Source organism: Petaurus breviceps, unplaced genomic scaffold, assembly GCF_028583685.1.
Source record: "Petaurus breviceps papuanus isolate PSGF00001 unplaced genomic scaffold, PetGlider_PUasm1.0 79, whole genome shotgun sequence".
Taxonomy (NCBI): Eukaryota; Metazoa; Chordata; class Mammalia; order Diprotodontia; family Petauridae; genus Petaurus; species Petaurus breviceps.
This window is the reverse complement of record NW_027186523.1, coordinates 16034223-16049919: the sequence shown is the minus strand read 5'-3', so window position 1 is coordinate 16049919 and position 15697 is coordinate 16034223. Positions and strand designations below refer to the sequence as shown.

At 40.0% G+C, this 15697-nt stretch overlaps 1 protein-coding gene across 3 annotated transcripts in view; it reads right to left on the bottom strand.

Moving 5' to 3' along the window:
- Positions 1–15223, bottom strand: part of LOC138175843 (optineurin-like) — a 54267-nt gene extending 39044 nt beyond the window's left edge. For 2 of the 3 annotated variants that reach the window (XM_069106413.1, XM_069106414.1), the window contains exons 1-4: positions 15035–15222; positions 6038–6214; positions 5059–5261; positions 1212–1391 (exon numbers count right to left, since the gene is read on the bottom strand). In XM_069106413.1, the coding sequence (XP_068962514.1) occupies positions 1212–1391; positions 5059–5261; positions 6038–6203 (549 nt within the window). In that variant the 5' untranslated portion in view covers positions 6204–6214; positions 15035–15222. Of the gene's footprint in view, positions 1–1211; positions 1392–5058; positions 5262–6037; positions 6215–15034 lie in introns of all 3 variants that reach the window. The other variant, XM_069106415.1, reaches the window with a different exon arrangement.
- Positions 15224–15697: the final 474 nt, after the last annotated feature.

The following is a 15697-nucleotide window of genomic DNA, read 5'->3' as shown; positions in this document are numbered from 1 at the left end:
AAAGCTCTTCAGAAAAACCCATTAGCTTTTAGTAACCTTCAGTAACTTAGAGAAAGGCTATGGCCACAAAGTTTAACTTTATTTTCAAGTGGAGAGTTAGAAAATCTCTTTAATTTTATGGCTACAAATCATCTGAATTAGGGTGGTTTAGATGTATTGATTACAGAAGCTATTTTCAAATAGTACTTACTGTACTTTATTTGCTGTCTGCTTAGTTTACTAAAGTCATACCTTAGAGACTCTTAAATCTGATCATAAAAAAAAATCAACAAGTATTTTTTAAGCACCAATTCCAGGTACTATACCAGCATTTTTGGTTGCCACCAAAATTACTGGTTCTTTGGAACACAGGTTGTTTTTCTTTCTTTCTTTTTCTTTTTTGCAGGGCGGAAGGCAGGGCAATTGGCGTTAAGTGACTTGCCCATGGTCACATGGCTAGAAAGTATTAAGTGTCTGAGGCCAGATTGGAATTCAGGTCCTCCTTACTCCAGGGCCAATACTCTATTCACTGCACCACCTAGCTGCCCCTCTTTCTTCCTTTACACATATACCCACATACTTTAGTTCTTTTATCCTGACAAATATTTTATCTTTTCTCCTTTAAAAGATATTAACACTGTCTTAAAAAAGACAGGAAAGATGATAACTAATCTTTCTTCCTGGGGATCTTTTAGACCCACCATCCAATCTCATCTCACCATAACAGAGCAGAGGCTCCCTCAGAGTTTATCTTCGTTTTTTGCTGCCTAACATGTTTGCTGATTATTTAGATACTATAGTGATACATGTTCCCCAAAAAAATTTTGAGGAAAAAGTATGTGTCAGACATGCAGTATCTGTTATTATATTCAATTTTGTGGTACTATGTAAATCCTAGTTTGAGAGAACTAGATAAAGATCATCTATTAAATATCTGATGCCATTCTGGGGGCCCAGACTAATAACCAAATCAGAATAGTTCTTAATGTAAGGCATTCTTTTTAAATTATAGAATGTTTCTTTGCTCATTATTTAAAAACAGACCAACTCTTCTTGTTTTGAAAAGTAAGCAAAATCTCATTTCAAATATTTTAGAGTAGTTTTTAAAAAGGGGAATGAATTCCCCACATCAAGTAGGCTGTACTTAAAAAAAAGGGGCATCATTTATCTTTCCTGCATCAGAAAGAAAAAGTGACAAAAGACAGTTCCTTTGTCTTTAACTGGTAACTTACAGCCATTCTAATTTCAACAAATGAGTCTTCAGAGGAGCCTGTGTTCAGCTTGAGCTGTAATTCTGATACAATGCCAAGTAAGTCCGCCTTCTCAGCTTGAAGACGAGTAACTTGCGTCTTTAATTGCTCCATTTCTTGGTCTGTCATGGTCCTGGGAATCCTGGAGTCACCAGTGATGTCCTGAAAATGACAAATTATGCTAAGCAGATTAGCAAATAGAAAAAAAACAGACCACCAAATTTGATGCATTCCAAGCATTAAACTCAATTTCCAGACCATCTCTTTCCCCAACTAGAAATCTTGATTTTCATTTGGCAATTTAAAAAGTACCACATGATAGTCATATAAATATTGTTTTCAAATACAGGGAGATGGAAACCATTTTATACTCTGAAAGAAAAGACTGACAGTCTAAAGTGGCAAAAAAGAATGCTGTATTCTAGTCAGGGGAAGCTAGGTTCAGATCCTGGCTCTGCCACTTACTACCTTTGTAACCATGGGCAATCCATTTAACTGCTCTGGGCCTCAGTTTTTTTTAATTTATAAAGTAAGTATATTGGGCTTAATGAGCCCTAAGGTCCCTGTGAGCTTTAAATCTATGACCCTGGAAATCAACTGGATAGAAGATGTGCTGGAAATTGGAACTCTAGAACATTCCAATTCAAATTTTAATTCCAAACCAAATGTCTATTAAGTGTCTACTATGTGCAAGGCATTGTATCACTGGTGATACAAAGATGAAAAATGATATTAAAAAAATTCATAATCTAATAAATCTAGTTCCAGAAAATAAAGACAGAAGCTGTCATCCTCCAGGCACTAACTTATCACATTGCGAAGGCCATTCAATCAGAAAGAGCCATAGTTTACTATATCAGTTCTCTCCCTAGCCTCAAAATCAATTATTGATATTCCTGTTTAGGTAAAATGCAAGATTATTTGACAGTCAATAAAAAAAGATATCTAAAGTTAGCCAAAGCAGACCTTTGCAGGCCAAGATCCTGCACCGAGGAATGTCTAAGGATATACACATGTTGGCTGTTTCAAAACTCTGTAGTTGTCTGACCTATCATGTATTGGTTTAACATTTCTTTTCTATATTTATGTCTTATAAATGTGTTTTCATCTTGGAATTTAAGTTATTAAAGGCAAATCCTCTGTAAACCTTAAAAGGCTATATACAAGGGAGAAATAATTCTATATAACCCCTTTTGTATACTGCCTAATATTGGGTGGGGAATATACAATTAGGGATGTAAATGCCTTCTGATAATTTTAATGTTATTCAATGAAGCTTCATGGAGCAATTAAAACCTCAAGCTACTAAGGGCCTAAAAACTTGAATTGAGGAAAAAAGATGGAAGCAAAGAACAGACAAATGGAGAGCATGGCCTAAGTAATTAATACTTTAAGGGAGTTACTTTATGAAAGGGAAATTTAGGCCAAAGCATGGGGAAGATGGAGCTGGAAAGCAAGGTTTGGAGGAAGAAAAAGATGACAAAGTAGAAACAAAGATGATACTAGCAGTTATTCCCCCGAGGAATCTACCACCTCACTACTGAGTCCTCCTTGCAGCTTATTTCCATCAGCTTCCCATTTTAGAAGAAGCCATCCAGGCTCTAGCTTCTGATCTCAATGTCCCTCAATTCAGGGACTCTCTTGAAACCTGTGGGCAACTGCCCAAACAGACTGACTGTTTGTGGAATCTTCTCTCTCAAACTACAATGTGATTGGCTCACTGTGAAGTAAAGCCAACTGTCAGCTCTCTTAAGGCTAAAGGAGGAGAAAGATAAACTTGATGTTCTTCTTCTAAAACAATATGCTATGTATTGCTCATATTTTCCTGGTGAAATCACCATTTCATCTTGACTTTCCACAAATTTAACTAATGACAAACTCCAAGGTAGCAAGTTAATGTCTTTTGAAATATAAGGGTTGAATTATCAGATGCAGCAAATATGATCTCTGCTGAGTCACTGACAGGCCTGCTTCTAGGAGATGCTATACACATGGGCTTTTTCTTAGTCTGTGGGCAGGCCATTTAACCATCAGCTTTTCGACAAAATGCCAGTTCTACCTTTTACTGCCTGTGTGATCTCTGAGCATGTCAGCTAACCTCGTTGTTTACCTCCTCTATAAAGTGAGGTGTTGGCCTCAGTGATTTTTAAAAAAATGTTTATTTTACTTTCTTTAATTCATGGAATAAAACAATCAGTTTCATAACATAGTACAATAAAAAAGATGATTGTACATGAAAGTGCAAATCTACTAGGCACAACTTGCTATTCCTTTCAAATATACATCAGAATTATCATGGAAATGTCTTTTCTCTTCTTCCTTCCTTCTTCCCCCCCATCCTAGAGATGAGTACCATTAGACCTCAGTGACTTCTAAGGTTCCTTCCGGCACTAACTGTATGATCCTGTGATCACTGTTATCATGTATAACACTCATGCTTCCATCCCTTCTACTGCTCTCTCAACATTCCCTTTCCTTAATTCTCTCTCATTCATTCATTTGCTGTTTCTTTCCCATCTGTCCAAAACTTAGTAGTTTATCAAATTCATGGTAAAAGCAAAATTATAAGCATGAACTCCCTTGACCCCCTTAACTGGTGCTTTACCCCAACCTAATGCTTTAATCTGTATTGGGAGAAAAATTCTATGTTTTGTGTCATGTATTCCTTTGGCAGCATGGTGAATTCTATGGATTCCTCAGAATAATGTTTTAAAATGCATAATAGAAAATATAGGATTAATTACCAAGGAAACCAGTTATATTGAAATATAGTTATTCATTTTCTTTTTAATGTTTATACACTTCTGATTAAGAATTCCTAATCTAGATTTTGGGGATAACCTCAGAAAGGAGAATAATCACAGGATCATACACTTAGGTCAATAAAATCGCATTTGTGGTTCTTTGAAATAAGGGCAAGGACTTCAGGAGAGAAATCCATTTTCATCTCCAACTTAATTGTGTCATAAGTGAGGTGCTGCCTTGTCCTGAGGACATGCTGTGTCTAATACTTAATGTATACATGGCTACAAGCTTGGGGAAGAAATTGTTTTCTTCAGATTCTTTGGGCTATTTGTGCTTTAGTAAGGTTAGCTTATTAAGATTAATTAAAGGATATTAAATGACATTTTAAAAAAGCTTTCAAACCATTTTTTAAAACTTAAGAAAACAACCCTCAAGTTTCAGACTATGTAGATAGGACAATATGAATAAACAAAAAAACCTAATCTTTAAAAATGCTGTCATGTGACTTTCAAAGACATGCTTCTATTGCCAAGGAGAGGGAGTCCTAAACATTGTAGATGGAATAGAAAATGTGGGGTTTTTTTGGTTTGTTCATTTTTGAAAGACTGGATCTTCCCTAGCTATATTCTACTCTGGATATATAATGGTCATCCATAAGCCTGACCCTAATGGTTGATTTGCAGGAAGCTCTGACCCGTTCCTTTTCTGACCTGGGCTGCTTTACCCTTCCACAGACAAGCTAACCTCGGTGAGGATGCCCTTTGTGATCTGCTTTGGCCTTACTACAGCTCAGAACTCCAGACCTCAAGCCATGAACCAGTCTCTTGGGGAGGCTACAAGGACCAGGGGCCTGGAGGCCTGGCTTGTCACTTGTAAACAGTACAAGCAACATTCCCTAAAAGAATTTAAATATGCTCCCCATTATCTTGTTTATGTATAAATTTCCTCAGGAAAACTTCTGCATAAACAATACAAAAGTTAACTCCAGCACAACCAGAATGATCAAAGATTTTAGTCCATGACAGCACAGATTAGATTTTGTTACAGTGAATTTTTTTTTAAAATATGAATATATTTTGCTTACCTCAAAAGGCCTTTCCTGTTTTCCTTTAAGGTTTTCAATTTCTGCTCTCAGATTTTCATTTTCATTACTCAAAGATAACAAGTTCTCCTTGACTTCTTTGAACTTCAACTCAAAACACTGACGCTCTTCCTTCTGTTTTTCTGTCCAGGCTGAAAGCTCTTCAAAACGTCCCTTCATAGTTTGGTTATTTAGCTTCATAGCCTCTGTATACAATGAGGGTATCAGTTGACCAATATAGTAATTTGAAGGATAAAGTCACCCAATTAAATTTCTCCATAGATAACTCTGTTACTTGGATATAAAAGCTCAATTTAGACTCAAGGGACAGCAAGAAAAAGGCTTAATGACCTGGTTAAAAAAAAGGGTGGAACAGACCTATTTCAGTCTTCAGAGCTTCAGGAACACTAAATGATAGAGCCCCACTATGAATATGAGATATTCTATAGCAGATTAAGAAATGGTTCAGGGGTCCTAGACTGGATCCCTGAACCTTTTTTGAATAGAGATAATACAGACCTTTTTTTCTTAAAAAAAAAAATGGCATTTATTTAGAATGTCTTTTGCTTTAAAAATTTTTTTAAATGGGGCGGCCAGGTAGCACAGCGAGTAAGAGCACCGGCCCCAGTGTCGGGATGACCTGGGGATAGAATCTGGGCTCAGACATTTAGCACCCACCCAGAAACACCTGGCCGTATAACCTTGAGCAAGTTACTTAACCCCAATTGCTTAAAAAAAATTTTTTTTAAATGTGCTACAGATGAACACTCTTAATTCCAACCTATGTGCAAATGCTAAATGACAGAGAGAGGTCCAGCCTCATCAAAAGTCAAATTCTACAGACATTTCTCCCCAGGAAAACAGAGAGAAAGTGGACTATAAGAAAATCCAACTCCTAGGTCCTTACAGTGAGATTATAGTTCACAAAGGCACAGGGAAACATGAGAAATAAAGATAAATTTAGAGGCCAATTATCTTTCACCTTTTAATTGGTGGTTCTCAATCAGGAGCTCCTTCATCTGTTTCAGCATCTCCTCTGGAGTGAATGTATCCAGGTCTGGATGAGCCAAATTCTGAGGTCCATTTCCTGTGCTTCCCTTGGGACAATCCCCATTTTCAGTTGTGTCACTCACTGGTTGTCGGGACATTGTAGCAGCTCCTATAAGACAATCACATTACAAAAATCCAGGTTCTTCCCATATTCAAGGGCTAAATTCTAAAACTCCCTGCAAATACAGAAAAATCTCAATATTTATTTCCTAACATAAAATGCTTTAGAGTGTAGTTATTTTTTTCTTCCAAAACTCTCCTTTTTTCAAGGCATTTTCACTTCTGAGATCAGAGAGAAAGCCATGTTTACATGCTAATGGTCTTTAAAAGTTTGTTAATCTTCCTTTTAACAAGTTAAATGAAGTTCCGTACTTTGTACATTGGGGCAAAGTAGGGCAGGAAAAGAAACAGGAACTACGAGTGTAGAAACAGCTTTAGGAAACAAGAGGTAGTAGCAAATATGAGAAATATGAAATATTTTCAAATATGAGAAACCACAAATACTGAATCAGTATCAGTAGTTTCCAACATCATACAATTTTAAATGCTCATATCTGGGTCTTAGCAAACATCACCAAACCAAATTTTACCATCCAGATCCATAAATTTATATGCTCCCATCTTACACCTTCTTGTGATATTTTAGCTTGTTTGGTTGAAATTATGTTTTCCTTCTGTTAAGATAACATTGCATGCCTAAGCCTTCAACAAGTTACAAAATAGGGAGAAAAACAGATTTAAAAGTTGAAAAACTTTCTCAACGACAAAACACAGAAGTCTCAATGGAATTTCACTAACTTGAAAGTTTTATACATGTATTGTTTAGATATTCTGTAGACTTATCAAAGTGGCTGAATGAATGTATTGGAGTTTTACCCAGCTTTATTTACCAGCCTCTCCTATTCTCTGGATTAAAAAAAAAAAACCCAAACAATTGTTTTCAAATTAGATTCTCTTGTAGGATATCCACAAGTCTTAATAGTAAATTGTGGAGCAAATAATATAAACTATCTATAACTCGTTTCTGCATCTTAGACTAGAAATAATAAACATATCTTTTCATTAAAGTTTTCTTCTACTGAGACCCAACTCAGATGCAACTTCCTCCAGGAAACATTCCTTGCCTTTCTATAAACCATTTGCTCAGTCTCCAGGTTTCTCCCTCTTTAAAAAAAAAAAAAAAAAAAACAACCAAACAAACAGATTATTTTAGTTTATTTTGGGGAACAAGGGTGAGCAACTATTGATAAAGCAGGCAAACAGCTAAGTGGAAAATAATTACAAATTTAAAATTTGGTAATATGTGGATGCTTAAATCTCCTGGATTATTGTGGACAATTAACTATACTTTGAACTTAGTACTCCGGAGCCCCATGCCACCCACCCCCTTTCAAAGATGTCACTCATCTACTTCTTTAGCTGCATCCTAATTACTTCCATGTCCTACCCCTTTCAGTGTCAAAAGGCTGAAGAGTTCAAGATATTCAGGAACAGTGGCTCTGGAGAAGGTTTTAACATTCATGAAAGCCAAGCAAACAACTTTGAAAGCAAAAGAGTAGGAAAGGTTCTGGGATGACAGGGTGAAAACAAATGGAAGTCTAATTCCAAGTCTGAAGAAAGCAGTAGAGAGGCAGTGTTTTCTAAGATTCTTCTTCCTTGGAGACTGGCTTACTGACTAAAACTCTGCTTGTGGAAAATCAATCCTCCCCTCCCTTCAAGAGCTTCCAATCCCTACTATCCCAGAAAAAATGAGGAAAAAAACCTTCCCATCACTCCTGATTTTGCTCAATCTTCCTATCTGTACATAGTCTTTCTAGGTACAACTAGGTTAGTGCTTAAATTCTTTTTACAAGTCTGTGCTTTATTCTAGGTTGCTCAAGTTTAGCCAAAATAAGACATAGTAGTTATATTTAGGGACACAACATGGCTTTATGAAAAGTACACTGGCTGGTGAGTTAGAAAACTGGGGAACCAATTTTGGGTCTTAGCTCTACCACTGGCTAATTTCCTATGATCATGTAAAGTAATCTGGGGCCTCAGATGCCTCATCTGTAAAATAAAGGGGTTGGACTAGACGAGATGTTCATTTTAGCATTAAAGTTCTATGACAGGCATTCCTAAGAGAAGTAATATTTATAGTGCTTTAATATTTGCAAAATATTTCACATATATTACCTCACTAGATACTTAGAAAAACCTTTGGAGGCAAGTATTATTATCATGTTACCAATGAGGAAACAGATCACAGAGGTTAAAAAGGGACTTTCCTGGGATTACACAGCTGTCGAGGAGACAGGTGCTGAACTTGAGTGTGTCCTATCTACTGTGATCCACTACAGTTCCCTGGCCCTTTGCTTTATTTCTCTAATAGGAACACAGTAATCTTCTTAATGGAACTCAAGGGTTTTACATAATCAAATATTTTGGTTAGTGGAATGTTAATTCATAGTTAGCAGGATTTAGAGCTGAAAAGGATCTTAAAAATCACCACCTAGTCCAGCACCTCAAACCTTTTTTGTGACCTGGGCCCTTGGGCCTCTGATGGAGCTTATGGATCCTTCTCAGAAGAATGTTTTTAAAACGAATAAACTAAAATACAGAGGATTACAAAGAAAACCACTTAAAAGAATACATCTATTAACATATTTAAACAAGTTCATGCACCCCAGGTTAAAAACCCCAGATTTAGACCAGTTCCCTCATCTTAAAGACAAGGAAGGGATAGTCATTTACAAACTAATTTTCAAAGAATCTGAATACTTAGTACCATTATACTGATAAAACAAGGTCTTTCAGGTTTTTGCAATATTTCAAGTTCATCATAACAAGTACCCACTACCAATTTCTAGCAATATGGTAGTGTCGGTTAGTAGAATACTAGCTAATAGAGAACTTAAAATTTGAATACTTGGCAAATGTCTCAAGGACTGCTTTCATTAGGGCAATGGATGATAAGACTAAATCCTTACATTTTAAAAGTTTACAGACAAGAATACCAAGAGTACCAATTCATCTATAGCTCTAATAGCAACAGTTCATATTTATATAATGTTTTAAGGTTTATAAAGTTATTTTCCCTACAACTCTTTGAGGTAGGTAGTAAAATATTATTCCCATTTCATGGATGAGGAAACTGAGGCACAGAGAGAAGTGACTTCCCAGAGGTCAGAGAGGTGTCAATGCCCATAAATGAACTTCGGTTTCTTGCCTTCAAGTTCACATAACACTTTTTCCACTACAATAGGACAGTGGCCTAATTTGTTACTAATTCAACTTTAACTTAACAGTCTTCAGCATAATTGCATTTAAAGATTAATTTATTCAAGTACACAATTTTGTAAGATTTTACCAACATGAAGTCAATTAGAGCTACCCAGTGGGAAAAACTTCTAGAGGTATTCAAACAAAACATTTAAAGTTTTTAAAGTTCAGAGTTAAAATTCCTACTTAACCCAAAACTACCTTCTATAGTATCCTGAGAAATTGTCATCTAGGTTGTGCTTAAATACCTCTGGTGATGATGAGCTCACTGCCTCTTGAAGCAGATACTGTGGCTCCACTGCTGGACAATTCTACCCGTCAACAAGATCTTCATACTGAGATGAAATCTCATTTTCTATGACTTCTACATTCTATTCCTATTTTCCTCCTCTAAAACGTAAGTGTCAAACACCTGAAGCTGCATGGGGCCACAATACCCCCTTAGAGCCCATGGAACCAGATTAAAATATAATTGGGAAATATTTAACAAAATAAAAACACAATAAAACATAGATATTACGTTTAAACTAAGTGATTATAATAAAAAACCTTTTTAGATGCTAAATCCATAATCAAAAAGCATCTTTAGGCCTAGTCATCATATTACAAATTGCAGGACCTTGGTCATAGAGGGGACAATGTTAAAGAACACAGTAGATATTTAAATGTTTGTTAAATTTAACTGACTCCATTTGCACTCTCAGAAAAACAGCTCAAGGCAAGTCAGGAGGTCAAGTAGTCATCTTCATTTAGGAGAGGGACCATTTATTTTTATTTAGGTATAAATCTGTGAATTCATCTCAGTAGAGAACTCTAATATGTAGAAACTCCTTCTGCTCATGCAAATCCTTGTCTGTAATTTAACAGTTTTAGAGAGCTGCCTCAAAGTTTAAGTGACTTGCCTATGGTCATACAGCAAACCTGTCCGAGGCTGGACTTAAATCTAGGTCTTCCTGACTTTAAGATCAGTCCTCTAATCCATTTTGATCTGGTCTCTTATTTTTCCTATGGTAGGTGCATATAACAAATGGCTAACCAATGTATTAAAGCATCAGGATAGGGACAGGGCCTAGACTAGGAACTCCTTGGATGAAAAATCTCCTCTACCAATGTCAGTCAGCTCCCTTTCTGTCACTTAGTCTTAGAAAACTGTTTAGATCAGTGGTATCAAACTCTACTGGAAATAAGCTCCTTGAGGTCACATATTGACCTAGAAAACCACAAATGAGCATTCTCTATGTTCTACTATATGTGTGTGTGTGTGTGTATTATATATAACATCTCCCAATTACATTTTATCTATTTTTATTTATTTATTTATTTTATTATTATTTTTTTTTTTTGTCAGGCACTTGGGGTTAAGCAATCTGCCCAGGGTCACACAGCTAGTAAAGTGTCAAGTGTCAGGTCAGAGGCCATATTTGAACTCAGGTCCTCCTGACTTCAGGGCCCTACCTGCCCCTCCCCATTACATTTTAATTGGGAGTTTTGTAGGCTATGAGTTTGACACTGGTTCAGGGTTACTGAGAGGTTAATTGACATAAGGAAGACTTTAACTAATATCTTCCAGGCTCTGGGGCAAATTTTCTAGCCAGTGCCACATTATCTCTTTGGTAACCCATGCAGAAGCTTAATTAGCATTTTGTCAGTTACTTTGAGGTTCTTAAAAGAATTTATTAAGCATCTGCTACTATATGGCAGGCACTGTGCCAGAGTATACAAACACAATAATGAAACAGTCCTGATCAAGGGGTCTACATCCTGTTGGGGAGAAGGGAAAGATACACATAAGTGAATAAAAAATGTATACTCAGGGGCAGCTAGGTGTCGCAGTGCATACAGCACCAGCCCTGGAGTCCGAAGGACCTGAGTTCAAATTGACCTCAGACACTTAACACTTACTAGCTGTGTGACCTTGGGCAAGTCACTTAACTGCAATTGCCCTGCTTTTCCCCCTTCCCCCCCAAAAAAGCAAAAATGTATACTCAGTAAAAACAAATTTATGGGAGAAGTACTACCTAAGGGGTCACAGGCCTGATTCAAAAGATGGCCCTGGAGCTGAGAATTGAAGGAAGCCAGAGATTCTAAGAGAGTGAGGTGAGATAGGGTATGCTGGGCATAAAGGAACAAAGTTGTGGAGGTAGGAGATAGAATATCATGTGTAAAAGCAAACAGCTCAGTTTGACTGGGATGCAGTTCTCCCAAAGTAATATGGAACAAGTGTGGAAAAGCAGGTTAGATCCTGATTGGGAAATAACAAAAGTTTGTATTTCATTCTAGAGCCAGTAAGGAACCTCTGGAGATCTCTGAGCCAAGCAGCTACCCAGTCACACCTAGGTTTTAGGAATACCACTTGGGTAGAAGATGGGTTGGAATGGGGCAAGCTGGAGCCAGGGATGCCAATTAAGGGGCTATTATTAAAGAGAAATCAAGACTATCATTATCAGTTTTTCTTCTGGCTACTACATGGTAAACATTCACAGATTTTTTAAAAAAAGTCAAATATATGTATTCTTATTTCCACCGGGATGTAAGAAGAAATTCATAATATTACTTTATTCATTTTTAAAGAACCTATCGGGTGCTTAAGGCCACAAGTCAGAAGGGTTTTTTTGGGTGGTAGGGAAATTACTTGGTAATAAGCTATCTGAAGAGATGCTATTCCCATTAAAAAGCGAGCTCCCTGAGGGCAAAATCAAAGTGCTTTGTTCTTCTTTTTGTCCACAGAATCTAAGAGAATGTCTTGAACATACCCAATAAATCAGTGGCCAAGTCTTGTCTATTCTATCATCACATCTCTCACATCCATCTCCTTCTTTCTACTCAGGTGGCCCATACTCTACTTCAGTCTTTATCACATCCTGGCTGGACAACTGAAACAGCCTCCTCATTTTCCTCTCTGCCTCAAATTTCTCCTTTTTCCATTCCACTTTTCAACTTTCACACTAATCCCTGCCTCCATGTAATTTCACTTTTCCTTAAAAGATACCGGGACCATCCTGGATGCCTGGTTGGGTCAAGACAACATCATTTGAGTACAAAGCAGCCAGGAAAAAGCTCTTAAGAGCTCTCTAATGCTTGGCTAACCACAATGGGCAACTTAGACAAGAGAGTAGTGCTCAGTAAGTCTTGTGTTAATTGCTGAATGACCCTGCAAGTGTTCATTTTGTTCCACTACTGAACTTAAAACTATCAGGGGACTGGCTGGAGTCAGACCCAGCATAGAACACTATGTCCCTCCTCTGCTCAGAAAGAAAAATGTTATTTGCTCAGGAAACTTTGATGACTCTGTATTACCTCTAGAACCAACTATAACTTTCTCTAGACTCAACCTACCTTTCCAGGCATATATATGTATGTATATATATGCACACACACATTTATATATATGTATATATTACTTCCTTTTACAAACTCTGTGGTCCTGCTAAACTGCCTTTCTTGCTCTTCCTCAGCCAGGATTTTCCATTTCCCATTTTAAGACTTCTGTACAGGTTGACCTCCATCCCTGGAATGTACTAATTCCTCTCCTTTGCCTCAGAATAATTTCTTTCAAATCTCAGCTTAGGTGCCATCTCTAGTGATCACAGATTTAGAGCTAGAAGAGAATTTAGAGATTATTTAATTTAATTCTATCCTTTTATAGATTTGGAAACTGAGGTCTAAAGAGGTTAAGAGGCTTGCCCAAGATCACATGGGTGACTGTAAATAACAACCAGGATTCCAACTAGGGTTCTCTGACTCCAAAATAAACTGTTTTTCCATCTTACCATGTGCTGCCTCCTACACAAGGCCTTTCCATCGTTTCACTAAAGTTCTATGGCAGGCATTAGTTTCACTGCTATCTTTCCTCCTCCCCCTGCCTCCCATTAATTTATATTTAACTTGCATAATATATGCAAAATATATCACATTATTAGGCGTTCCAAAAGCTTAGTGCAGGTTCTAAACTATTAAAGCTTAAGCTACTAAGACTTTTGGGATATCTTGTGTGTTTACGTGTATACATACATGTATGTATATAATCTATATACACTCAGAGAGATAGAGATGGAAAAATAAATTAATAGGAAGATAGACAGATAGTCTGTAAGTGACATGAGGTATTCCTTTATTCTCAAAGGGTTCCAGAGGAGCCCTTTTACTTTTTACGTCTGGCAAAAATATGCCCCCCCCCACACACACACACACAGAGAAAATATATGCATGTGCAGGTTGTCTCCTTGGATAGAAATAAGCTCTCCTTTCAATTTTTGTCCTTGGTATTCCCAGCACATAACACAGTGCCTAGCACATTAATAAATGCCTGAGTTGTTCATTTTTGTATTTCATTGGGTTCATTTAGTTGATGATAAATTTTTTTAAACTTATGGCCTGGAAAGGAAATTCTTTTATTTTGCTTTTACCAAAAGTGGTAGCAGAGAAACACCAAAGCCTCTTCACAAGAGAAATGAATACCATTATTGTTTTCTGAGCTGCACATTTTTTTCAAAGTTCATTTGTTTATTCAGGCTCAGGACAGTAATCTGGTCTTGACCATCCCAGTAAGAACTTTCTAGTACAATCCAAACTGGACAGTGACTTGCAGATAGGCACAGCTTTCAAATTTTAGATTTTCTCCTCACTCTCAACCCCGGGGTCTCTGGCTCTGAAAGGTGGCCTTTTATTCGCCAAAAATCAGCAGCACTTTACATTTCAAAATCTTATTACTCCGATCCTGATGATATTTTTAGTAAGGCAGGTTCTATGGACCCCACTTTACAGATAGCCGGTAGAGAGTACCCCAGAAGACGGCTCCTTAAACTTTGGGTGGAATGAATGCCCTTCCCCCTGCATCCACCCTGCAGAACCTCGGTGACGGTTCCCTTGGACTCCCCTCCTCAGGTCAGGCGGTTTTACTTTCCCTCTCCCTTTCCAAGCAGTCAGATCCCATTGCTGGGTCCCTTGTCCACAGGAGCGGGATCCCTCTCCCGGGGACACGTCTTTACCCGAAGGGGCTTCCACGGCAAGCATCGTTTCTCGGGTCTGGCCAAAGCGTCCCCGTCAGTGGGCACAGCCCTGTGGGGCTGCCACGGCGGCCACCAGTACGATCTCGGGCAGGGCCCTCGTCCCCTTCCACGGCCTGGCCCGCCGGGACTGGTCCCCGGCACCGAGTGGCCAGTCCGTCCCCGACCACGGAGCGCGGGCGCAGGAGCCCCTCTCCTCGCCAGACACGGCCCGGCTCGGGCGTTCAGGGAACCTCGAGGGGGGCGGGCGGGGGCCGCGAGTCTCCGGCTCCGGGAGGGGCCTCCCTCGGCGAGCAGGCACCTGCCCCGCCCCGCTGCACAGCCCCCACCCCTCGGCCACCCGGGCTTCCGATTTCCTGAAATCAACGGGAATCTGAGCGCACCTGTCACCTAGAGTCACCCTTCCCGGTACACTGGAGGACCCTGAGCCCCGGCAGAAGAAATGACAAGGCCAAGGTCACGCCGTAGGAAGCGGCGGACGAGGCCTCTGAACCCTAGACCAAAGACAGCAAGTCCCGCGCTCTTCCTGCAACCCCTTGGCACCCCTTGGCTCCCCTCGCCCCTCCGGAGACCTCAGCAGCCTCAGCGCCCGGACGGCGACAGCCCCTGCCGGGTCCTCCTTTCGGGCGTGGACGGGTGGCCCTGCCCCTCTCCCAGCTTACCGGCGCGGTCGCTGCCAGTCTTGCTGATCGGCCGGGTCACTGCTTCTTCGGCTACATCCCAGGAGGCCAGGAGGTGGGGGCCGACCACAAACACCGCCCACCGGGCCGACCGGCTGGCGAGCGAGATGGGGAAGACCCGGTGAGCCGGCGGAGCGCGTTTGTTGTCAAGCCCCTAGCCCCGCCCCGAGCCGCTCATCTGACCGGCCGGAGCCCGCCCCCGCCCCGCCCCGGGAATTTCCCCGGCTCTTCCCACCCTCGCGTCTTCCCTCTCGTGTTCCACACTCCTCTTGGACTTTCGCCCTTTGGCACCCATGGCCTCCCTGGCAGCTGCGCGGAGCGGAGGCGCCGCAGGAGTGTGGGGTAAGAGGAGAGGGCGGAGATTCTGGAGGTCCCGCCCCCTCCACCGCTCCGCGCTGGCTGGCCACGCCTCCTCTCTGTGCGTCATTTCCCTCCTCCCTCCCCCTTCTGCCTAATCCTTCTCGATTTCCTGAATCCCTGGGGATTCCTCCGTTCCCCCCAGGCCTGAACGAGGGTCCCTGCGCCTGGCCAGAAGAGCCAGCGGGAGTCGCTGCGTGCCGCAGAACGACCTAGCTCCTGCAGGGCATGAACCAGAGGGCACCCAAAAGCTAGAAACCCTTGTAGACCGCCCAAGGAGGTCTACAA